This window comes from Oryctolagus cuniculus, chromosome 11 (genome assembly GCF_051225735.1).
Source record: "Oryctolagus cuniculus isolate XC-2025 breed Fujian yellow rabbit chromosome 11, ASM5122573v1, whole genome shotgun sequence".
In the NCBI taxonomy this organism is placed as follows: Eukaryota; Metazoa; Chordata; class Mammalia; order Lagomorpha; family Leporidae; genus Oryctolagus; species Oryctolagus cuniculus.
In genome coordinates, this window is record NC_142877.1 from 85789455 (window position 1) to 85816637 (window position 27183).

General features: G+C 39.6%; 1 protein-coding gene across 17 annotated transcripts in view; it reads left to right on the top strand.

Annotated features, from left to right (window-relative positions):
* Positions 1-27183, top strand: part of TMTC2 (transmembrane O-mannosyltransferase targeting cadherins 2) — a 447603-nt gene that overhangs the window by 216655 nt on the left and 203765 nt on the right. For all 17 annotated transcript variants that reach the window (XM_002711368.6, XM_089307532.1, XM_017342005.4 and 14 more), the window contains one exon: positions 19023-19137. In XM_002711368.6, coding sequence (XP_002711414.1) covers positions 19023-19137 — 115 coding nt within the window. The remainder of the gene's footprint in view (positions 1-19022; positions 19138-27183) is intronic.

The window sequence follows — 27183 nt, forward strand, 5'->3', positions numbered from 1 at the left end:
CACTTACCGTGTGAAAATCACTTGACAAGCACTTGACCCATATAAAGCAGAGAAGGGTAAGCTGTGTTTCTTCCTGCAATATAAGGTTACAGATAATGCCACAGATAAAGATTTTTGAGAAGACAAACACAAGATGATTTTTTTTTATTTGTAGTCTGATGTGCATGCGCCTATTACTGATGTACACGTATTTCAAAGAAAATTCTAGATAAGTCTCAAAGAATTATAGAAAAACCTTAGGTATTAAATCTCGAAGTTATTGATAAATGGTTGGATCTAAGGAAGTGTTTTTGTGAATCTATGTTGTCAAAGTATGAGCCCCATTTTTACCTTTTTTTTTTTAAGACTTATTTGTTTATTTGAAGGGCAGAGTTACAGAGAGGCAGAGGCAGAGAGAGTGAGCGAGTGAGCTGATTCACTTCCCAGATGGCTGCAAGGCCAGAGCTGCACCAATCCGAAGCCAGGAGCTTCTTTGGGGTCTCCCATGCAGATGCAGGGCCCCAAGCACTTTCCCAGGTCATAGCAGAGAGATGGATCGGAAGTGGAGCAGCCAGGACTTGAACCAGCATCCATGTGGGATGCCAGAACTGCAGGTGGCACCTTTACGCACTACACTACAGTGCCGACTCCCCTCCCCCCATTTTTACCTTTATACATGTAAGTGTTAAGTAGAAATCTGATCTTTTTAGCTTAGTATATCAGTGCTGAATTCATTTGTAATTTTTAAATAAAGATTTATTTATTTGAAAGGGCTTCAGAGAAAGAGAGGGAGTGACAGAAAAAGAGGTCTTTGACCTTCTGGTTCACTCTCAAATGGCCTCAATGGTCAGCACAGGACCAGGTGGAAGCCAGGAGCCAAGAGCTTCTTCAAGGTTTCCCACATGTGTGGCAGGGGTTCAGACAATTGAGATGTCCTTTACTGCTTTTCTGAGGCTATTAGCAGGGAGATGGATCAGAAGTGGAGCAGCTGGGACGTCAACTGATGCCCATATAGGATGCCAGCGTCACAGGTGGTGGCTTTATCCCCTACACCACAGTGCTGCTCCTATTTGTAATTTTTTTTTTTTTTTTTTTAAGGGAAAGGGTTTATTGGGAACACCCTAGAGACCGGAGTGAAGGGGCGGCGAAAGAAAAAGAGAAGGAGACTGTAAGAGAGCGAGGAGGGAGAAGAAAGATGAGAGGAGGAGAGAAGCAAAGAGAGCGCAGGAGAGAAGGGCCAAGAGAGCAGAACCAAGAGAGAAGAGCCGAGAGAGCACGTGTGCAGGAACAGGCCCTTTTAAAACTTCAACCGAGGGCGGGCAGGGAAGCAGGAGCAGCGAATCCCATTAGGATGGGGGTGGAGCCTGGCTCAGGGAGCTGGGCCATGTGGCCACCTGGGTACAACTGCGCCTGTTTCCTAACATTCCCCCCTTTTGTTTTTTATAAAGCAGGGTTTGTATGGGATTACATTAGTCCCAAAAGTCCAGGAGGGGTAGAGGGACGATGATCTGTCTGTAGAGCTACTTCCTGCTGACATGGGGCGATGAGGTACTCTTTGCTGGCATGGGGCGATGTCTCTAGCCGCTGTCTCCTGGGTGGGAGCTGAGTAAATCCTTGTTTTTGGTTGACTGCCTCATTGTTGAAGGCCTTAGTTTGTTCCATTATAACCTGCTGTAAACACTTAGACACTGTAGTATAAAAGACAGGGTTGATAATAGTAACCAGTGATCCTAAGAGTAGCATTAACCAGGTAATGAGAGGATTTCATAGAGAGGAAATGGGAGGGGGGGGGGGTCTCTGGGCCCTTGTGGAGACAGTTTGATGGATGTGGTTTAAGCTGATCCCAGCCAAGACTGGGAAAAAAGCCACTTAACTTTTGCAGGTAGCTGGGCTTGTCTGTAAAGAAATTCTGAACAATCATACAACATTAAGTGGAGGAGAGGAACATCAGTACACACAGGTTGGGAATAGAGCCATTGGAGGAAAAGAAAGCTAGGCATCAGAAAAGTAGAGATAGGGGGCAGGCCTTTTAAAGGCTGTTCTGTACAGTGATCTGCCCTCAGGGAGACCCAGCAGGCCAGTCCACTGCAGTGGCTTTCAATATGGTAAGCCTGGGCTTCAGCAGAAGTCAGCTTGTGAAGAGCCCTGGCAGCTCTGCCAGCCAAGAGCTGGATCACTGGAAATGGACCTGTCCTGGAGTCGAAGGACGGCCAGGTCAGAGCCACAGATCTTATTGGCTCTAAGCTGAAAAGCCCTTCACTCAGCCCAGCTTCCAAAGTGACCACCGCAGCTGAGGGGACAGCCAACCAGGGTCAGCAACCTTGCAGGCAGAGCTCTAAATTTCCTGTTAGAGATGCCACCTGCCTTCACCTGGCCAGCTCTTCTCCCAGGCCAGCTAGGTAATGGAAGTCAACAGGGTGCCTTCCCCAAGGAGGTTCACACCTCCCTTAGGATGTAGGCTATATGAAGAGATAGATGAGTCTGAGCCTCATAATGTACAAGCCCACCAGATTATTATCAAGCCCCTTCTATCAGGTTCTATTTGCCTCTCAAACAGAAAACTTATTTGTAGCTTAGACAGCACCTTTCTTAGCTCCTCTAATAATGACTCTGTCCTTTGTTCTAGACCCTGTCTAGCCCACTTGGGCCTCATTCCTTTGTAACCATAACCTCTACTCTACCACCTATTTGTAATTTTTAAAATGGGAACAGTACTGTTTGAAAAGATATAATGGGAATTTCCATTATGTGCTTCTTGAAAATGAAACAATGATCACACTTAGTAAAGGTTTGATTCTCAAATATAATGTTTCCAGTGAAGAAACAAATTAAACAGGAGATAGCATTGAGGTACTTCAATGGCGATTCCACTTGTGATGGGAGTACCTAACCTGGATCCCAACTATACTGCTTCTGACCCAGCTTGTGCATTCTGGGAGGTCAAGTGCTTGGGTGCTTGTCACCCACACGGGGGGATCTAAATGGAATTCTAGGTTCCTTGAGTCAGCCTGGCTCAACCCCAGTTGTTTTAGACATGCAGGGAATGAACCAGTGAATGATAACTCTGTCTCTGCCTCTCACATGAAAAGCAAACTTCTTCTAAATTAAACACCTTCTTGAGGGCGGAACTGTACTAGAGACATCATTGCATCCTGTACTTAAGGATTCCAATTTTCAGTTGTAAATTGGTTGCCACTGTGAACATTCAGTCATCTTTTGGGAAAAAAAAAATGTTTTCATCTGTTTGTAAGGTGGGGGAGTGTGGGAGACGGGAAGCAGGGAGAGAGCATTTTCCAAATGCCTACAACAGCCAGGGCTGGGCAAGGCTCAAGTCAAAAACCTAGAACTCCATCCAGGGCTTTCTCTTGGGTGGCAAGGGCCCAGAGCAGCAGTTGTGGACATGATCTGCTGCCTTCAGGGATGGATTACCAGGGAGCTAGATCAGAGGCAGAGTAGCCGGCACTCAAACCATCCCTCTGAGAAAAAGTGGTGGCTTAACTGGCTGTGCCATGATGCCTGCTGACTCTCAGTCATTTTAATCTCCTGATTCAGTTTCTTTGTACAAAACACGATGGGATATTACAGTATAATGCAAGCATTTGTCTTTGGGGGAAACGATTTAGGCGTACGTTTTCGTTATAAAACATTTCTCTCCAAATTTTAAGTGTAGGAAACAGGAACTGGATTGGATCCACAGTGCGTCAGCTGGCAGTCAGTTTTGACAGGAACAGATTATTGAAGTGTCAGTGCACAGTTTTTTCTCAAGTGGCCTGGAATGGCAGAGGAAGCAGAGTCTTAAAATGCTTCAGGTTCTGTGAATTGGAGCTTGAAGTTTGCATAAGAAAGAAATGTGGTTAATTTTTTTTTCTGCTCTTCCCTTCTCTTTCCTTGGGATAAAACAGTCGATATCTGACTTTTAAAACGTGAGACCACCAGCAAAGACCGCAAGGTCTGGAATATTTTGAGATACTTTCTGTTTTACTTTATCAGTTGACTTAATCTCTTTGAGCTTTGCAAATAATCTTTGGTGGTTTGCGGTATTGGTACTGAATACCACATATCCCTACTTCCTTTGTTTTTGAATAATCTGAATGTTTTCCAAAGATGAATTCAAGGCATGTTCACTGTAGTGGTTAAGATGAAATGATATTGTCCATATTCATATACATGGAGAAAATAATTAAGGTTGAAATGACTTTCTGGTTGTGTAATGAAAACATTAGCATGATAATTATTGATACTGTACAAACTCATACATTTTGCATTTTATTATCTCCATTCACCATGTAATTTTAAAATTACTTTTGCTCTTGAAATTCTATTATTTAGAGCAACAATATAGTATTTTAAAATCGCTTGTGATCTTGCCTGTCGCACACCAATTTGAGATTCATTTTGAAGGCAGTGATACAGCCCCTGCAGTCTTTCCAGTACCATTTCTCTGCTCCGTGTCATCAGTTCTAGTAGCAAAGTCTAGATAGTCCTTTGGTCAGAGGTCCTTGTCTTGGTCGGTTTTCTGCTGCTGTTACAGACTGTCGCACAATGGGCCCCTGGTAAAGAGTAGGAGCTTATTTGGCTCATGGTTGTGGTGACTGGGAACTCTAAGGGCATGGTGCTGGCATCTGGAACAGGCTTATACTGCACCGTAACATGATAGAAGGACAAGATTAGGTTATTCTCATCATTTCTGTCTGGACTCACTGTGCAATAATGGCATTAATGCTTTCATTTCACATGCTATGAGTTTATCATCTCTTAAAGGTACCACCTCTCTAAGTTTAAAAGGCCAACTATATTTGCATATGAATTTTGGAAGGGACATTCAAACCACAGCAGTCACCATGCTTTCATTCTGGCTCTTGCTGGTCCTGGGCTCCTTCTTTAATTGAACCTGGAAAAGACATTTACTTTGAAGAATTGGAGTTAAAAAAAAAAAAAAAAGATAGGCTTGAAGAAGCATATCCTAATGCTATTTCTGATTTTTTTAAAAAAAATCTATTTATCAAAACACAGAGAGACAGAGTGATCTTCCATCCTTTGGTTCACTCCCCAAATGACCGGAATGGCCAGGACTGGGCCAGGCCAAAGTAAGGATCCAGGAGCTTCTTCTGGGTCTCCTATGTGGGTGCAGGGGCCCAGGAACTTGGGCCATCTTCCCCTCCTTTCCCAGGCACATTAGTAGGGAGCTGGATCAAAAGTGGAGCATCCAGGACTTGAGCTGGTGCATATATCAGATACCGACAGTGCAGATAGGTGCTTAACCTGCTGCACCACAGTGCTACCATTTCTGATTTATTATTATTTCCTAGGGATTTTTGCCATCCTGATATGTATTGACATACATATTTGGATATCAGCATTATTTAGGACTCAAGGGTGGTCTATGTGGATTTCTCACTATAAGACCTCATGCCTCATCGTAATTTTCAGCTGATGATATTCACTCAGCATTTAATAGAAATGTGTGTCAAGGCCGGCGCTGCGGCTCAATAGGCTAATCCTCTGTCTGCGGCACTGGCACCCCAGGTTCTAGTCCCGGTCGGGGCGCTGGATTCTGTCCCTGTTGCTTCTTCCAGTCCAGCTCTCTGCTGTGGCCCGGGAGTGCAGTGGAGGATGGCCCAAGTGCTTGGGCCCTGCACCTGCACGGGAGACCAGGAGAAGCACCTGGCTCCTGGCTTTGGATAAGTGCGGTGCGCCGGCCGCAGCGGCCATTGGGGGTGTGAACCAACGGCAAAGGAAGACCTTTCTCTCTGTCTCTCTCACTGTCCACTCTGCCTGTAAAAAAAAAAAAAAAAAAAAAAAAAAAAAAAGTGTGTCCAGTGGATGTGCTTGGTAGATAAGTTCCTCTGAGAATTTCCTGTTGGGATCCAATCTAGTTCAGATTGGGACTACAAGAGAATAAACCAGCATCACTCTTTGCTATACTGCTCAATTCAGATGATATTACCTTAGTGCACTGACCCTTCTGATTTGGGGACATTTTCTGATTTTTCCTAAGTGTTTTTACTTTGCTATCTATTTACTAGCTTGCTTTCACTGCTTGTGGGTAGAACTTTATAAGTAGTACATTTATGACTGTCAAATGCCTTACATCATTCTTTGTTTCACTGTAGTTTTCTTAATGTATGCAAAAATGTATTTGCTTCATATTCTTTTTTTTTAAGATTTTATTTATTTATGTGAGAGGTAGAGTTACAGACACTGAGAGGAAGAGACAGAGAGAGGTCTTCCATCCACTGGTTCACCCCCCAAATGGCCACAAAGGCCGGAGCTGCGCTGATCCAAACCTTGGAGCCAGGAGCCTCCTCTGGGTCTCCCACATGGGTGCAGGGGCCCAAGCATTTAGGTCATCTTCTACTGCCTTCCCAGGCTATAGCAGAGAGCTGAGTTGGAAGAGGAACAGCTGGGACTAAAACCAGCACCCATATAGGATGCCAGAACCACAGGCGGAGGATTAACCTACTGTACCATGGCACCGGCCCCTACACATTCTTTATTTTTATTTTTTAAAGATTTTATTTGAGAGGTAGAGTTACAGACAGTGAGAGGGAGAGGCAGAGAGAAAGGTCTTCCATCTGCTAGTTCATTCCCCAGTTGGCTGCAACGGCTGGAGCTGTGCCGATCCAAAGCCAGGAACCAGGAGCTGCTTCCGGGTCTCGCACGTGGGTGCAGGGTCCCAAGCACTTGGGCCATCTTCCACTGCCTTCCTGGGCTATAGCAGAGGGCTGGACTGGAAGAGGAGCAACCAGGACTAGAACTGGCGGCCATATGGGATGCTAGCACCGCAGGCGGAGGATTAACCTGCTGCACCACGGTGGCCCCTACATATTCTTTTAAGAACTTTGTTAGTCCTGTGATGGCAAAGAAGCCAAGAACAATTCACTTGTCCGTTATTCTGTTGTTAACAGCTCAAACTACAAAATAAAATATTTAAAAATAATAGTTGCCCATGATTTAATGCACACAGCAAAGATAATTGATGTTTTAAAAAAACTCATGGTTATTTACAAATAATTGTCCTTAATTTCAATTGTAAATGTTTTTATGCTCACACATTTTAGTCTTCAAATTCGTATTTTATTGAACTTTTCTTTTAAAAAAGATCATTTTTTTTAGAGGCTAACTTAATTTTCACCCTCTTAATCATTGACCAAAGTCACCACTAAAAGAATAACGTACAGAAATTAGCAGAGGTTATAGAGTACCAGTGCGGTAGATCAGAGATGTACAATATACCTATCCTAAGCTGATGTTTAAATAAATAATCTTTATTGTTTTCTACTTGCAAACCCCAAACTGGCTTCTGGAGTGTTGAATATTGCTTTGAGTTGTGTTTTAGTTGGCCTCGATTCGATTAGCAATGTGTGTTCTCTATGGCATGCCCAAAGATAATGAATAGTGGAGGTATACCGTAAAGGTATACAGCTAATTGGTTCAATTTTTTCATGTATAATAACATTAATTAAATATGCATTTTCCATAATAACTTGCATTTCAGAGTTGCAGTCTATCATTGCATTTGATATTCTCAGTGACTCTGGAGTTTAGTATAGGAAGCATCATTATGAGCGTTTCACAGATGGCAACCTAATAGCAGGGCCAGACCCGATGATTTTGCTGGCTTTACGTGGCGTGCAGACCAGACATTCCTCACCCCTGCAATGGACCATCAATCTGCAGATGCTGGTGGGATGAATTCAATGCCTGTGAGATGTGAGGAATTTCTAAAAAGCCTTTGCTGAGGCAGTGTCATTGTTACATAAGTAGGGTCAAAATTTATGACATTCCAGTGTGTAGGTTCACCAAGTGTTTGATTAACTACTTTCAGTGATGTGATCGCCAAAAAAAGTTTCATGGTGTGATTTGGAGAATTTGGTGTTCCCAAATTCTTCCGCCTTGGCCAGTCTACTTGAAAATGGAAATTGGAAGCTTTACAGGGAACACAGGGTAGGTAAGTTTCGATGGAGAAGCCGTGGGAACAGTTGTACATAGGTAGAAATGAATGAGTGAAGGCAGGCACGGGTGAAATCCAGCATCAAGTAGAATGAGTGGTATCAGTAGCAGATCTGGACTACAGATGTGCTGGTGGCTCAAAGTCAAAGTCACACATTTGGTGGAGAAAGAGATGGTGAAATATGGACTAACAACCCTTAGCCGTGTTAAAACAGAAGCACAGGCTCTAGACCGTACATGTGGATGGTAGAGTCTAGCAGTATTCTTCAGAACACTTAACAGTATTCTATGATGGAAAGTCTGTTTATCTTTTCTAATTTAATAGTTTTTCTTGATGAGGAATAACTTTTAGATCTGTCTGAGGTAAATAGTGAGGAAACAAGAGAGTAAACTGCCTATTATAAAATTCCTGTAACTTGAATTATATATAAGCCTATAGAATATACATTCTGGTATAATATGAATCACATTCTTTGTCACACCTGCTTTTTTTTCCACATAATACTTTAGCTAGATTTGTTTTATTTCCTCAGTTTACATGATGGTTTTTCTTGCGATCATCCAAGGCATAATGACTTTAGGAACAAGTTCCTGTATTTATTTCCTTTGAGTCGTGTTGGATGACTTTCATACTTCCTGAAAAGCCAAGCCCACAAACGTTGACCCGTTCACAGTCTGTACTGGTGTGAGGAAAGTCCTGGTTAACCAAGGAGCGCGCTCACGTCAACCTGACTCCCTTTGCCCTCCATTTGCTCCCTATTCCCCCGAGATTAGGGAGGTTCATGTAATGAGTTTTTATGCCTACAAATGATATTTGTTCACTTTGTAGCTTTGGTACTACGTCTTGTGGAGCCCATCTACAGTTCAGGTGTTCCATAGTCATTAACAGGAGGGACCTGGCAACCATACTGACAGCATCAGCTTTTATTGGAGTGTCATTTTACTTCTCTAAAGTAATCTCCTCATCTATTACCAACTGAATGATAACATAATCCCATTTGTTATGAGCATTAATGTTGGTTCTGCATATATAAAATGTAGCCTGAAATTGGTATTAATTTGAATAGAAATGAATATAAATGGCTTTAGTCAAATATATGAGGCATTGATGTATTAGGCACACATACAGTAGTTAGAGTTATTTTCTTGTGCTGATGGTCTGGCACAAATAACTGCATGGTTTTACCCTCCTTTGGAAGTAGTTTCTTGTTTCAAATATGTAACTCAAAGTTGAAGGAAGGAAAAATTAAGATTTCTCCCTTTATCTAATGCAGTAAAATGCTTCAGTTTGGTTAGGTCTTTACATAATACTCAAGACATATATGGAGACAGAAGGTAAGTATGAAAGTTCTAAGGTAAAACATTGCAGCTGAAGGGAAGAGTCAAAGATGAGAGTCCTCACCAGTTCTGGTTGGCTGTGTTCTGTGTCCTGGTGCTGGCATGATAAAACAGAGAAGCATAATTAACTTATGTGGACCAAAATGTTAACCAGCTAAAAACAAAGTAATAATATTAAGAGAGAAATTTATCTTTTTAGCTAATCTTTCAAACGAGTGTGTTTCTAAATCATGAGAGAGGTATTATAGTATTTATAATCCATGAATATAGCTGTATATACTTCATTTTTAATATAAAATAAACGCTTCAAGATTATGACAGGAAATTGTGATACTGAGTATAAACTTACAACTAACATGTACTTGAACAAGGACTTTGAAATGATTTTGGTGGTATTTATTGCTGCAGATCACTTAGCATGGCTGGCAAGACCTCACATTTTATTTGGTCTCTAGAACAACTTGAGCAAGATGGGGTTATTTAATTGTTCTTCTGTCTTTCAAAGCACATAAAATAAACTGTGGCAGATTGGGACTAAGTACAAGAGGAGCTTTCAGTGTGAATTAAGGTCAAGTTTCCTAGCAAGTGGATACGTTTTAGATGTAGCTGAATATCAATGTGAAGGATCCTTGAGGTCCAAGTTATTCCTACTTACTTCTTGATGTTTTAACATAAAACTTTCTTTTTCTTTTTGAAAATAGACTGTACAGATCAGATTTTCCAAGGCCTATTTGGTGATTGCTGGAAGCATCCTTTTCCTTCTCGTAATTTAATGCCCATACTTCTAAGTGGTGTTGAAATGACTTGTTAAATCTTTATCAGATGTCGGGCATCTTACAGGCACTAAGAAAATCTTTATAAATGGACATAAGTCTCTAGCATGTTTGAGAGTAAAGTTTGCACAGGTTGTGTACATTCTGTTTCCTGCATGTAGAAAAAGTGACATTTAAAATTATGTTGACTTGGGGCAAGTGTGTGACCTAGCAGGTGCAGGTTAGGATACGCACATGCCACCATGGAGTGGTATCTGTCTCAGCTTCCTGTTAATGTGGAGCTTGGGAGGTAGCAATGGTGGCTCAAATGATGGGGTCCCTGCCACCCACGGGGGAGACCTGGATTGAGTTTGTGGCTCCTGGATCTGTACCTTTTCCTGTTGCAGGCCTTTGAGGAGAAAACCAGCAGCTAGTAGTGTACTCTGTCTCTGTCTCTTGGCTCTTAGAAAGTAACAGTTTTAAAAAATATATATAGTCGAAGATGGCTAAAACACAATATATTATTTGGTATTAATTTTTCTGAAGTCATGAAAATACAATTTGAAATATGGGTAACAGGTAGTTTTATTTTACTGTTGCTGGATTTTATTTGTGGCAGTCCTGAGATGATGACTGACTTGGTCTGACCTATTTTGATTTTTGTTATACTCTAGTTCCCAAATTAAATATGTAAAAATACTTAGCACCATAGTATGTTACTCTGTTTTATATTCAAACCCAGTATTGAGAGAGAGCAGGATACATACTTATCTCTAACTGTATTCAGTTGTCTACAAACAAATTTATGGATGTTCCTTAGTATTAACTCTGCTACATGGGGAGCTAAACTTCAGTTATCACATCAATAAAATAGAAAGGTAATATGTCCCAAATATCTTTATTAGCCTAAGTGAATTTGGGACATTTTCGAGTGTATAGTAAACCTTATTATTATTATTATTATTATTATTATTTTATCATCCTTTTAAAATCCTTGTTCACCTCCTCTTCTCCCTTTTCCTTTTTTTCTTTTCTCTTGTTCCACTTAGGCTGTCCTAGTTGCCACAAGGCAGGGCTGTGAAATAGGGCAATAGTTTCAACAAATTGGACCGATTTCTTATAAAACCGCCCCCCCCCTTTATATTAGCAACTGGAATGAAGTGAGTTCTCTGAATTTTTGGAGACTCCATTGGTAAAAATTTTAAAAAGTGAGAGTGAGACTGGGTGAGAAACCTGCACCCCATTTTGATGTACCTGGGTTCAGTCCCCAGCTTTCAGCTGCCACTTCTTGCTGTTGTAGAAACCTGGGAGAAAGCAGGCGATGGCTGAATTGGTTGAGTTTCTGCCACCCATGATGGGGATCTGGGTTGAGTTCCTAGCTCCTAGCCTGGCCTATCCTGGCCTGAATCCAGGTGTCAGGGGTACTGAGGAGTGAGTCAGGGAATGGGAGCAATCTCTGTCTACCTCTCTTTCAAATGTGATAATAATAAATAAATTTTCGCACCGTCTAATTATATTTTTGCCTTTAGGTAAATGTTCTAGTGTATCATCTCCAGAGTTTAAAGTGTGAATGGAATTCCTCTGTACATGTCCTCTGTTAAAATACACATTTTAAAAATATGAATATCTGTTACTTAGGCTTTATCATGATTTACTGAAACTTTTATCAAGGGATTTTATTCCGATAAAACTGCACTTCTAAAAGTCATTACATGAAATGAACACATCAATAGAATGTAGGGGTTTAAATTATAAAGAATATAAATTATATAAAATATTAATGAAAATAAAAGATCTTTAAGGTCAGGTGCTCTAGTGTGTAAGTATAAGAGGGAAAATTTGAAGATAATCCAAAACATCTGTTTTGAATTGTCTAACTATGAGAAAAAGTTTCATGAATGCTAAAACCTTTTATTCCTCAAGGAGACTATAGCATAATTCCATCTCTAGCTGAAGATAGAGTATGAACTTTATTTCACTTTCCTCCCCTTCTCTATTCTCCCCTTTTCTTCCCTCCCGTCTTCTAAACCCCAGTAGAAGAGGGTTAAGAGAATTGTATTCCCTGGTTCACGGCCAGTTTTCGGGGTGATGCTGCAAGCTTCCTTTCTTTTACTCATGGATTTTTCTTGCATTTCTTGCTAATTTCAGTTTCCCTTTGCAGCAAGAGAATTGTTTGTGATGTTTATGATTTATATCCTTAGATCTATGATATACCCTGTACAATAGGTAGTGGAATTTTATATGTGAGTTTTTAACGTTTCAAAAATGTATTTGAAAGGAGGGTGGAGGGGAGACAGAGCAGGTGCTCTGATCCACTGGTTCACTCCACAGATGCCTGAGTGGTGGAGCTGCTGGGCCAGGCTGAAGCCAGGAGCTGGGAACTCCATCTTGGTCTCCCACATGAGTGAGTGCCAGACCTCAGTTACTTGAGTTGTGACTGCTGCCTCCCAGGAAACTGGAGATGGGGGAGGAGCTGGATATTAAACTCCTTTACTCTGGTGTGGAATGTGGGCATCTTAACTGCTAGGCCAAAGGACCACCCTCAATTTTTAGTGTAATTTTTGTGATGTCACAGTATATAGTTTTCTGTTCTGAAATAATGCACTCATGTTTAACATTTTTACTTATTATTTTAAACTATTTATTGATTTTAAAGTCAGAGCTACAGAGAAGGAGAGGCAGAGGAAGAGAGAGATCTTCCATCCACTGCTTCACCCCTCAAGTGGCCTTAACTGCCAGAACTGGACTGGTACGAAGCCAGGAGCTAGGGTCTTCTTCTGGATCTCCCACCCACGAAAGTGCAGGGGTCTGAGCACTTGAGTCTTCTTCACGGCTTTCCCCAGGCACAATAGCAGGGAGCTGGGTTGGAAGTGGAGCAGCAGAGACTCAAACTGCTGTCCATGTGGGATGCTGGCCCTGCAGGTGGTAACTTTACCAGCCAAGTCACAGCACTGGCCCCTGTGTACTCATATTTTCATTTTGTGGTTCATCCGAGTCAGATTATTTACATGCTATTGGTTGGCCCTAACCACTGCCTAGTAATCTATATAATATCCTCATAGTGACATCAGTTAACCACTGTCAACCCATGCTAAGACACTGCATTAAACATTAAAGATTGGCAAGCCATAAAAAAAAAAATCACTTGGTTACTATAATCAGATATCTCTAGTGATGAGAAGAATTAAACCTTAGGATCAGCTGTATTGATGGATTCTGTAGAATACTTATAGAGACATGAAATAATCACATTAACCCCGCTGAGATTACGAGCCAGTGCTGCGGTGTAGCAGACTAATCTTCCGCCTGTGCAAGCACATCCCTGCTGTGCTCCTGTTCGTGTGCTGGCTCCTCCTCTTCCCAGCCAGCTCTCTGCTATGGCCTGGGAAATCGGTAGAAGATGACCCACGAGCTTGGGCTCCTGCACCCACCTGGGTGACCCAGAGGAAGCTCCTGGCTTTGGATCGGCCCAGCTCTGGCCATTGCAGCCATTTGGGGAGTAGGCCAGCGGGTGGAAGACCTTTCTGTCTCTCTTTCTCTGTCTGTAGCTTTGCCTCTTAAATAAATAAATGAAATCTTAAAAAAAAAAAAAACTGCTGTTACATGTTCTCTTAGTTAAGATTTTCTCTGGGACTGGGATTGCTGGTCAGATTTATCAGGCTTTGTGGGTTACATTGATTGGATTGAGTAGCATCAGATGGCATGACAGGATGGCCACCAGACTTCACGGCAACCAGCAGCCCACAGGGCCCATCAGTACTTGGACTTAACAATTTTTCTCATGTTTGCCAATAGGAGAGTTACCTCATTTTTCTAAATTGTAATTCTCTACATAAGCAAGGAATTTGAGTGTTAGTGGCATAAGTTTGATGTTTATCTCAGTTTCCCTTCCCATAGACTCCTGTTGGTACCCTTTGCTCATTTTGCTCTGCATTGCATTTCTTAGCTGTCTTTCTTGTTGCTTGGCACAGTTGCTTTTGTTTGTTAAGTACAGTCTCTTTTCTCTTGAGATATTTGAAATGTCTTCTCCAGGTTTACCCTTCATTTTTAAATTTGTATGTCAGAAGTTGTTCATTTTCAGGTCTTAAACCATCAGTTTCCTACCTTTTGAGTTATGTAGGTAGTCTTTTTGAAGAAGTCCTTTGTTGTTCCATAGAAATATTCAGTTAAGTATTTATCCATATTTTTCACATTTAACATTTTAAATATCTGGAGTTTTTAATATGTGTGATGAATATATTATAAAAATTGAGGTGCACTTTTCTATTTTATACTAATGCAGTTTTTGGGCTCTTTATTAAGTGATACTAATGAGAATAGAACTTATAGATCAATTTATATAAAATTGAAGTCTTCACAAGCTTAAATTTTCCCATTCATGTGCCTTGGAATATCTTTTCATTACTTTTAGGGTTTGGTTAGGATACACTCAAGTAATCAAACCAGTCAGATTTAAAAATTGGCAAGCCATAAAAAATTCACTTGGTTACTGTAATAAAATATTTCTAGTGATGAAAAGAATTAAACCTTAGAGTCAGCTGTATTGATGGATTCTGTAGATTACTTACAGAGAAGTGAAATAATCACATTAGCCCTGTTAAGATGTATTTTTTAAACATTTATGTATTTTTTATAATATTACCAACATTAGCTGGATTTCAGGTGGTTTCTCAGTTCAACTCATTTTTTTTTCACTTGCTGTTTTACCATTGAAACGTGTTACCATTGAAACATGTTAAATGAGCAGTTTTACTGAAAATAATTGCAATTTAGTTGACTACTAATAGGATTTTTATTTTAGGTAATATTCAAAAGGCTAGCTTTATACTTTTTAGAGCTTTACTTTATGTTAGTACTTATTGCTAGGTGCATTGATGAAAAATCAGTCATTTGAAGGTACTGAAATGGTGATATATTTTCAAATGCAAACAAAAGATTACACAGTGGCTTCAGTTTTAGTAACTCTTCGGGAATCTGAAATTTCTTTTCATGGACAAAGCATTGAGAAACAATTAAGGAAGAAGGGATCTTGGACTGCAATTTTTTCCTATTTTAATATAATGAAGTCCGATTTGTCAATACCCTTCACCCAAACCACGGGAACAGACTTAGAATAAGTTGGCTTAATTATTTCTTGGATGGAGAGAGAACATTGCAGTTTGTCACTGCATGTCCTATTATAGGATTTTCACATGGCTGATGTAGGGGAGTGTCAGAGGAAGCACGGGGTCCCTGTAGATTGGATGCTGGGGCAGCTGTGTGATTGGATGAAGAGGTTCTTCATTTAGCAAAAGAGGCAGGCATTGGGAATTTTGTGAGTTACACAATGACTTTCCTTGGTTGTGTTTAAACCAATTTGCGAAGTGCTCTTGCTTTGTTTTGTTTTATCGTAGTCTCTGAGTAATATTTTCTGAAGCTGGAATTCTGTGATTGTGTATGTACAGTAAGCACTGGTGGTGAGTGGCAGATTATCTCTGAAGGGCTGATCTTTCTTCATCTATAAGCAATTAAATTTCTCCAGAAAAATACATGCTTAATTGGGGATATTCTTTTTCTTTCCAAGACATCAATAGCAATGACTTAATAATAAAACTGTGAGAGATTTCTATTTGGGGGAAAAAAAAAAAAAGAAAGGAGAACTTTAGTTTCACATTGTGGCTGCCAGAGTCAACCTTGGCAATGATTTTTAATTTCTAAGTTATTTTTCCACTGTAACCATCTCCCCTGTTGCCCATCTTGTTGGAAACTACCCTAATCTTGCCCACTGAAGTACTGGAGTTACTTCTGACTGGTTTCTGGATTGTTAATTTTGTTCCCTTTCAATGACGACCTCCTCCACAAAAGGATCAAGAGGGCTCCTTTGAAAATGTGAATCATATCACAAAACTCTCGTGATGAAAATCCCCTCCAAGACTGCGAAAAAATAACTCAGACTTCACACTGTGGCCTACAAGACCCTGTGTGATTGTATCCCTGCCGGGTTCTGTGACTTCATCTTGACTTTCCCTTTCATTTTGCAGCTACTCACCTGGCTGGCCTTCTTGTTCCTGGAAAATTACACGTTGATTTTTGCTTTTGATCCATTGCTCTGTTTGTCTTGCCTAGAATCTGCAATATTTGTAAGGCTCTTTGTTCTCTAGTTTTTCGAGTTCACAGCTGTTTTTCGATTTCTGTGGTTATCAATTAGTATCAGTCATCTCCACATCATGTCACTTCATTTTGTATTTGTGTTACTTAACGTCATCTGAAATTAAATCATTTTTTTTTTTTTTTTATTGTATGGATCCTACCTTCCCCAGTGAATCTGTCTTCACTTCCTCACTTCTAGGCCTAAGCTCCCCATGGACAAGAACTTGACTGTTTGGTCAATGTTGACTGCCCAGCCCATGGTAACATTCTTGGCACAGAATTGCTTCACAAACACTTGTTTAATGAATGAATACATTTGTTAATGAGTAAATGAGAAAACAAACCAAAGTGGGAACATGTATTCTGGATATAGCTCTGTATGCTTTGACCATGAACAGGAGTAGCACTTGTTTAATTTTTAGTTAAGATATAAGTACCTAAAAGAGACTAATTTGTTTGTTTGCTAATATGCCTTCAAGTATTCAAATGAAGTTAGTCCTGGTTATAATTTTTTTTTTTTGAGCTTCTGTGTTCTAAGACTGTGGTTTCTATGGAATACCCTTCTAATGATGTTTTCCTTGTGCTTAAGTGATTATTTGGATGTGTTTCTCTGGAGGGATTCCAATGTAAATATATTCTCATTTGCTAATCCCACAATCAAAGCAGAACTTTGGGGGATATGAGGTAAGCCAAAAAGTAGTCTGAGTTAGAACTTTCTGTAGAGACATACTTTACTAATTTGAAAGACGAGGTTGGTAGACACAAAATACATGCAATGGTATGCTTATTAAGTTTGAAGACCATTATAATTTATTTTTCTCTTTGCTTTTCCTCTTCGTTTTCAGTTCTTGGCTCCATAGTTCAATTTGACCATAGTCTAAACAAACCAGTTTATCTTTCCATTTAAAGATAGCATTTTCTATAGACCCACATGCCCAACCCTAATTCATAATGTGTGAGTGTTGGTTTGCAGTGAAAGATGAAACATGGTATGCTAATGTTAGATGGAGGGTAGAAAACGTTTGGAAGTAGCAAGCTTTGGATTATATACTTTATAATATACTTTAGTATATTGACTTGGTAAGTTCTCTACTGTCGAGTCTATTTCCTTTCCCACAGATGGACATAATATTTATATACATGTCTGCTGAGTGAGAGCTCAGCAAGATGATACATGGCAAATGTGTGGTGTGGGGGGGGCACTATTGGGTGTTGGGTAATGATGACTTCAATGCCTGCCTTCTATTTTCCAACAGAGCAAAGAAGGTATATGGCTTCCCAAATATGAAGTATGGGTATGCTTTATAGATAAAAATAAGGATATACAGTGCATTGTACTGGTGTTTAGTATTATTTATATGCCATGTTTATTATAAATTTCAAAGAGGATTAACTATAATACTAATGAAAAAGCAACTATTAAATATTTACGTATCAGACATTGTCCTAAAAATCCTACTCTATTTAATCCTCATCAAAAAAGAGACTTTAATTGTTTCCCTATTATACTGATTATCAATTAGAATCACAGAACTTTTAAATCACTTACAGGCACACAGGAAAATCTGAAGTAGAAAGATTCTGTACTTTTTTTATGAACTAAAAATTTATTCCTCAACATCCCCTTCATTCTTCAGGTATAGTAAGTAACTATCCAAATAAATACATGTCAGTACACCTGACTCTTCTCAGCCCCTTGTTCCTGCTGGTGGGACTGTGGTTTCAGGACTCTACTCTATTTCCGTCCCAGGAGAAAAGAAGACAGGATAAGGAGTTACTTTAAAAAAAATTTATTATTTGAAATTTAGAGCTACAGAGAGGCAGAGAGAGAGAGAGAGAGAGAGAGAGAGAGAGAGAGAAAGGCCTTCCATCTGATGGTTCACTCCCCAGATGGCTGCCACGGCTGGAGCTGCACCATTCCGAAGCCAGGAGCTTCCTCTGGGTCTCCTCTGCAGTTGCAGGTGCCCAAGGACTTGGGCCATCTTCTACTGCTTTCTTTCCCAGGCCACAGCAGAGAGCTAGATTAGAAATGGAGCAGCGTGTCTCAAATCAGCACCCATATGGGATGTTGGCACTGCAGGCAGTGGCTTTAACCGCTATACCACAATGCTGGCCCCCAAGGAGTTACTTTTGAAAGCGTGCTATGTGGGCAGTTATTTAAGCCATGTTGAGAAGTCCCATTTATTTAAGAAGAAACTAAAGGGTGTACAGAAATACATAATTTTCAACGCAATTATGTGTAAGGATCCTGAATTTTATAGTAGTGAATTTATTAGCAAGAAGGGCTTAAGGGAACATTATATCTGAACATGAACATACCAGATACATTTAACTGTGTTAAGAAGGATAATGTTTTATTGATATCTTCTGATACCTATTGAGCCTCTTGATAGCTTTGATCTTGTTCAGTTTTCTTTTTCTTTCTTCTTTTTTTTTTTTCATTTCCAGATCTTCTATGTCATTTATCAGTTCATACTTGAATGAAATCTTTGTTTATTTAAAGATAATTTCTTAGAGTTTCTGGTCCATTAAGTATACAGTAACTTCAGAGCAGTAAGACCCCTGGTGAAATTTGAAAGAGCATGAAGTCTTTGTGTGTGATTTAAGATAACATTGTTCTTGGCCTTATGATGAACTGTGTATGTATATCAGCTTTGAGACATAATAATTGCTTCAGTTGTTTTTAAGACTTTGATTGTATTTAATCTCCTGGTTTGATGAAATGTTCGTGTAGAAATGAAATAAATTTTCCTTCTTCAAAATGTTTTATGAAGGTTTTTCTCTCCCCATGGTACTTCCTGATGGCCTGATATTATGTCATGTGTAATTGGATTGATGCTCTGCCTGAATACTTCTTTTTCTTCTTGACAGCATGGGGTAACCTTGGAAATGTTCTGAAGAGTCAGAGCAAAATTTCTGAAGCTGAAAGCGCCTATAGAAATGCTTTGTACTACCGCAGCAACATGGCTGACATGCTTTATAATTTGTGAGTACGCCTTGCTTTCCCTGGTTCAGTTCATCTTGGAAACCTGCAGTGAGAGGTACTATTGATTTAACTGCTGGAAATGGAGATGATGATAGCTGTTTTTCTGAAACAGTCTTTTCATCAATCATGCTCCTGAAACTCGTAGGTGGATGGTGTTTGTGATTCCTTTGTTTTTGACTACATCATCAATATTCCTGTGTATTGATGGATATGGCTGAAGTTTTTTGAGTATGCCATATTATAACAAAGTTGGTTTAAATACTTTTTGGTCTCTAAGGAGTTTATTCCCTTTGTAATGAGAGAAAACAAGCCCGTATGTATGATACTCAAACAACAGATACTTTCATGATTAATAGTGATAGATTTTGTCCTCATTAAAAAATTGCTTTTTTCAAAATATATAGAGAGTGTGTGCTAAAGCAGGGCTGTTCATGAATAAAATGCTAGTGATGTTGCTGCTGCTACTGCTGCTTCCTCCTCTGCAAGGTTTGGGTGGTGGAATGATGCAGAAGATCCATCTGTGTTGGGTTGGAAAAATCCCTGGAGTCAACACTGGTTCTATTCTTTGAATGCAGAGTCCTCAGGAGTGTTGTGAGGTTTGAGCTGGTACATTCAAGCTAAACTCATAGCTTTCCTTTGTCTCTTGAATTTGTGAGAATTTTTTGTTTGTAATAGAAATAGAAATCTAGTTGAAACTTGCTTAACCACAAGAGAATTTATTTCCTGCCGTAACTGGAAGTTCTGGGGTTGACTGGATGCAAGCGCAGTTGGGTGCAGGTTCTGGGGCTCCAGGAATTGGTCTCCATCTTGTAGTCTTGTTTCCTCAGGGTTTGTTCCATTTTCTATGGGACTTTGTCTGTAACAATGAGAAAAATGACTCTGGCAGGATATAGAACTTCTTGTCTTGTTCTCTATATGAATCCTGGAATGAATATTCTGAGTGTCCTCATGTGATCATGGGTTCTCTCTTGGTTGAAACACAGGATAGAGACCCACAGTGAGACACTTCCGTTTACAGTGCTTCTGGAGTTGAGATGGAGTGGAGGGAGGCTTGTTCCCTGTTAAAAGATGACCAGCTAGGGCCAGTGCTTTGACACAAGGTTCAGCCTACAGTGCACAGCATCCCACATGGGCGCTGGTTCCACTCCTGGCCACTCCCCTTGCAATCCAGCTCCTGGGAAGGCAGTGGAGAATGGCCCAAGTGCTTGGGCCCCTGAACCCACATGGAAGACCTGGTGCAAGCTCCTGGCTCCTGGCTTCGACCTGGCCCAATCCTGGCCTTTGCAGCCATTTGGGGAGTGAACCAGCAAATGGAAGGCTTGTCTCTCTCTCTCACTATCCCTTCTCTCTGTAATTATGCCTTCCAAATAAATAAAATCAATCTTTCAAAAAGACCAGGGAAGGCACATTTAGCTAACAGTTCCGATGCCTACATTTATACCTGACTGGGTTTGATTCCCTGCTGTACCTCCTGACTCCAGCTTCCTGCTGATACAGACCCTGAGAGATAGCAGTGATGGTTCACTTAATTGGCTTCTGGTCACCCACATGGGAGCTCTAGTTGTGATCCCAGTTGCTGGCTCCAACCTAACCCACTATAGGCATTTGGAGAGTGAACAAGTACACAGTAGCTTGCTGTCACTGTATCTCAGAAAAAGTAAAAAGAAGAAGAAATAGGAAAAATAAAAGGGCTACCATCCTCAGGCAGAAATAAAATGCCTACTCCTAGAAATGTGTAGTAATTTTAACAGTACCAAACTAATTTTGTAATCTTTCATAATTCTTCATAAGTACATATGCTCTGGATACTTAACTCTTTTGACTGGATTAGTCCAAATGGGTAGATATTTTTTACGTTAGGCAAAAAAAATTTCTTATCCATACAGAACTTGTCTTTTTTTTTTTTTTTAAAGATTCATTTATTTGAAAGAGTTACACAGAGAGAAGGAGACACACACACACACACATACACAGAGAGAGAGAGAGAGAGGTCTTCCATCCACTGGTTCACTTCCCAATTTGCCACAACTGCTGGAGCTGCGCTGATCTGAAGCCAGGAGCCAGGAGCTTCTTCCGGGTCTCCCATGCAGGTACAGGGCCCCAAGGACTCGGGCCGCCTTCTACTGCTTTCCCAGGCCATAGGAGAGAGTTGGATCAGAAATGGAGCCGCCAGTACTTGAACTGGCGCCCATATGGGATGCCAGCACTGCAGGTGGTGGTTTTACTAGCTAAGCCGCCACAGCACTAGCCCCAAGACCTTGTCTTTAACAGAGTCCTAGACTTAGGTCACTAACTACTTTAGGTTGGTTTGCATAGTGTTTCATTTTTTTGTTTTTACCTGCAATTCCTACACATGGAACATAGCCTCTCTGGTTTATACCTTTCCTTCTATCCATTCTCTGTCATGTTTCATGCCGCACAACAATTACTAGCATCAACTCTCCTGAAATAATTTGAATTTGTATCTTTTCTCTTTCTTGACTGAAACTAATTTTCTGTCAATGTCAAGTCCTCTTTATCTGAACAATATTATGTTACTGTATTACTGAGTAATGAATCTTGTCAGTTTAATCAATTTTCTTGCATAACCTTTTTTTTTTTTTTGCTCTGAAAGTGATAAAGTGATATTTATGGAGCCCTTTGCCTACACTTTGTGATACCAGTTTTATTCTGAGGCCCATTTTCTGTTATTTTTGGTGGAAGAATGTAAGCTGAACACCCAACACCTCTTCAGTGAAATTGGTTTTTTTGTCTCCTATCTGCAGCTATTGGTTAAAAAATTGGTTACCTCTTGGCATTATCTTCTGGGCAGGTATTCAAAGGGAAAGGAAATGTATTTATCCAGGCTTATTCTTTTCTGAGATCAGAAGTTTACTCAGACAATTCCATTTTCTGTGTAACTTAAAAACTACATCTTCTAACTCTATGGATGTGTGTAATAACTTTGAAAGCTGGTGGGTAGAACTCTTCAATACCTAGTGAAAATCCTTGCTGGAGAAGTGGTTACTAACAATATCCATTTTCCTCCCTAATTGTAGACAATGGAATATATCATAAATGTCATACACTTCTCCCCAAAATCTTTTAATATTATCATGTTTTTAAAAAAATATTTGAGAGGTAGAGTTATAGAGAGGGGCACACAGAGAGAGAGGGTCTTCCATCCATTGATTCACTTTCCAAATGGCCACAATGGCCAGAGCTGGGCCAATCTGAAGCCAAGAACTAGGAGCTTCTTCCTGGTGCAGGGGCCCAAGCACTTGGGCCATCCTCCACTGCTATCCCAGGCCATAGCAGAGAGCTGGACTGGAAGAGGAGCAACTGAGACTAGAACTGGTGCCCATATGAGATGCCAGCGCTGCAGGCAGAGGATTAACCTAGTGTGCCATGGCGTTGGCCCCAATATTATCATGTTTTTAAGCCACAATAAATTGTTTAAATGAAGTGCTTAATTTCCATAAAAATCTTTGCAATAATTTGAAAGTATTTGATTATGTAACCCCTATGATTGACAGAATTCTGATAGCTGATAATTATATTTCAGTATTGATAAATTTGTCCCTTTGGGACTGGCTTAATTCACTCAGCATACTGTTTTCCAGATTCCTCCATCTTGTTGCAAATGACTGGGTTTCATTGTTTTTGACTGCTGTATAGTATTCTATAGAGTACATGTCCCGTAATTTCTTTATCCAGTCTACTGTTGATGGGCATTTGGGTTGGTTCCAGGTCTTAGCTATTGTGAATTGAGCTGCAATAAACATTAAGGTGCAGACAGCTGTTTTGTTTGCCAATTTCATTTCCTTTGGGTAAATTCCAAGGAGTGGGATGGCTGGGTTGAATGGTAGGGTTATATTCAAGTTTCTGAGGAATCTCCAGACTGACTTCCATAGTGGCTTAACCAGTTTGCATTCCCACCAACAGTGGGTTAGTGTCCCTTTTTCCCCATATCCTCTCCTGCATCTATTGTTGGTAGATTTCTGGATGTGAGCCATTCTCACCGGTGAAACCTCATTGTGGTTTTGATTTGCATTTCCCTGATTGCTAGTGATCTTGAACATTTTTTCATGTGTCTGTTGGCCATTTGGATTTCCTCTTTTGAAAAATGTCTATTGAGGTCCTTGGCCCATCTCTTAAGTGGGTTGTTTGTTTTGATCTTGTGGAGTTTCTTGATCTCTTTGTAGATTCTGGTTATCAACCCTTTATCTGTTGTGTAGTTTGCAAATATTTTTTCCCATTCTGTCAGTCGCCTCTTCACTCTCCTGACCGTTTCTTTTGCAGTACAGAAACTTCTCAATTTGATGCAATCCCAAATGTTAATTTTGGCTTTGACTGCCTGTGCTTCTGGGGTGTTTTCCAAGAAGTCATTGCCGGTACCTATATCTTGCAGGGTTTTTCCAATGCTCTCTAATAATTTGATGGTGTCAGGTCATAGATTTAAGTCTTTAATCCATGTTGAGTGGATTTTTGTGTAAGGAGAAAGGTAGGGGTCTTGCTTCATGATTCTGCACGTGGAAATCCAATTTTCCCAGCACCATTTATTGAACAGACTGTCCTTACTCCAGGGATTGGTTTCAGATCCTTGATCAAATATAAGTTGGCTGTAGATGTTTGGGTTGATTTCTGGTGTTTCAATTCTGTTCCATTGGTCTATCCATCTGTTTCTGTACCAGTACCATGTTGTTTTGCCAAAGGGACAAATATCATATGTTCTCCCTGATTGGCGACAACTAACTGAGCACCAAAGGGGAAACCTGTTGAAGTGAAATGGACACTATGAGAAACAGTGACTTGATCAGCTCTTGTCCTGACTGTTGATGTACAATGTAATACTTTATCCATTTTAGTATTTTCTCTTTGTTTTGTTCTAGTGCTATTGGTTGAACTCTGTAATTAACACACAATTATTCTTAGGTGTTTAAGTTTTAACTGAAAAGTGATCCCTGTTAAATATAAGAGTGGGAATAAGAGAGGGAGGAGATGTACAATTTGGGACATGCTCAATCGGACTTGCCCCAAATGGCGGAGTTAGAAACGTGCCAGGGGATTCCAATACAATCCCATCAAGGTGTCATGTACCAATGCCATCTCACTAGTCCCAGTGATCAATTTCAGTTCACAATTGATCACACTGATAGGTCTAAGAGTCAAAGGGATCACAGAAACAAGACTAGTGTCTGCTAATACTAACTGATAGAATCAAAAAGGGAGAGAATGATCCAACATGGGAAGTGGGATACACAGCAGACTCCTAGAATGGCAAATGTCCTAACAGCACTCTGGCCTCAGAATCAGCCCTTAAGGCATTTTGATCTGGCTGAAGAGCCCATGAGAGTATTTTAGGCATGGAAAGCCAAGACACTCTGGCAAAAAAAAAAAAAAAAAAAAAAAACAAAACCTAAATGAAAGGTCTCTGTGAGTGAGATCCCAGTGGAAAGAATGAGGCCATCAAAGAAGGAGGTACCTTTCTCTGAAGGGAGGAGAGAACTTCCACTTTGACTATCTATGACCCTGTCGGAATAAGATTGAAATCGGCAAACCCAAAAGGCTTCCATAGCCTTGGAAACTCATGACTAGAGCCTAGAGTGATTACTAATGCCATAAACAAGAGTGTCAAATTGTTAAGTCAACAACAGGAGTCACTGTGTACTTACTCCTCATGTGGGATCTGTCCTTAATGTGTTGTCCATTGTGAAGTAATGCTATAACTAGTACTGAAACAGTATTTAACATTTTGTGTTTCTGTGTGGGTGCAAACTGATGAAATCTTTACTTAATATATGCTGAATTGAACTTCTGTATATAAAGAGAATTGAAAATGAATTTTGATGTGAATGGAATGGGAGAGGGAGCGGGAGATGGGAGGGGTGCGAGTGGGAGGGAAATTGTGTGTGTGGGGGGCATTGTAATCCATAAACTGTGCTTTGGAAATTTATATTTACCAAATTAAAAAAAATATAAAAAATGTAAAAAAATGGATAAATTCTTCAGTGACTTTTAAAATCAAATATTAACAAAATGCACCAAGATAAACCTTAAACAACCCTTAATATCAAGTATGTGCTTGGTACCTATGTTCCTAACAGAACATGTTTTCCTACTTATGGGCATAGAAGAAAAAGACAAGTTTTCTCATGTATAGTTTTGGGGTCTTTGAAAGATGAACAATTTACTTTCGAGATGTATATGCTACTTTTATTACATAATCTTCCCAGACATACAGAAATTATTTTTTCCTCTATTTCAGCTACTAAAAGAAAAGGAATTTGCCTTGTTCAGTCCTTCCAGTAAATGTAACTTGATCATACTCCTTTGTGGCAATAGTAGGCATTAATCATTTTTCCCAGCATCAGTTACAGTGATGTCTTTTAAATATATTTTATGACAGATGCCTGAAGCCAACAAATTATTTCTGTTAATTGGAATGCAATATACTTATACTTGTTCATGAGTTTTAGAAACTTTTAGGAATCTGTTAAGTCCTCTGCCTAACATTTAATCAGTAACCTAGATTTTTTAAAGAAAAATTCAACATCCATAAGCGTCCTTGGTTTATACAGTATTGGAAAAGTTTTGTGTTATTAGGTTTTATTAAGAAAATAATCTAAAGACATGTCATTGCGCTATAAAATAATCATTACTGAAGTGGGTAATCTCAGCAGTGGCCAGGCAGGGAATAATTCTAGGGGGCCAGATATAGCCTGTAACTTAATCATTGGAATTTTAAATTTACATTTATATTTTAGAAATATAATTAGAACATTTAAATAACACATCTGAACATTGTTTTAGGAGAATAGAAAGAAAAATGGATAATTTGATGAAATATTCATAACTAATATTAATTGATATAAACCCAAGTGCTGTGGGATTTTATCTGAGGTTGAGTTTTGCCTTATAAGATTATAAAATATTTTGGACAGTATTTTTCAAGAGTGATACAGGTTGTAATGAGGTACATATGAAAGAAGGATTATATTCTTTGTTTATAAAATGATGGAGTAATTTCAGTTTTTTCTTCCTGAGGTAGTAGTTGCTTAACTTCCTTATATGAGTCCAACCTCACTTTAGTTATTTACATATGAAAGGTCTTTCAGAAATCATAGAATATGTGTATTATGTGGAAACTTTGCACATTTATCAATTTTTAAACAAAAAAGCTTTATATTTTGGATGAGTTTTTCATGAGCTTTGTGAAACTCCACATATGCTGTTATAGTTTGTCTTAGATGAACACCATACAATGAGGGGAAGACTTAGCCAATTTGTACAAGGTCATGCAGCCAGTAGGTGGAGCAACCAATATTTGAATATAAAATGTGTGACTTTGTATCTATGCAACAATTGTATTTGTGCTTAGGGAAGCAGAAATAAACCGAAGGTATGAAGTAAAGAACACTTCAATGTATATTTCAATGTCAGAAAAATTTTAATTCAAACATTACATGTAAAAATAAAATATTTTCAGTTAAATCTAATAAAGTATTATTTAACTTTTGTAATAGTTACTGAGTTCACTGAACTCACAGTGCAAAATTTTGTTGGAAAATTTTTGGTGGATTTGTACACCTGTGCTAAGAGTTGCTTTCAGGAAGAAAGGTATGCAGAATACATTTTCATTTTAATATTTTAAGATTTATTTGTTTGTTTGAAAGTTCCATAAAGACAGTGTGAGACAAAATGGGGGCGGGAGGTCATCCCCCCACTGGTTCACTCCCTAAATGGCTGCAGTGACCATTGCTGGGAGTGGAACTCCCACTTGATCTCCTATGTGGGTGGCGTGAGTCCAGGAACTGGGGTCATCATCATCTGCTTTTCCAGGCGCATTAACAGGGAGCTGGATCAGAAATGGAGCATCCAGAACTCAAACTGGCACTCATACGGGATGCTGGCAGTGCAGGTAGTGGCTTAACTTGCTGCTCCACAATGCTTGCCCCGGATTGCATGTTTAATTTTCTGAGTCCATTAATTATAATTTGATATAATTTTAATCATTTCTTAGCAAGAATAATCATACATGTGAAATTTAAAACAGTACTTAATTCT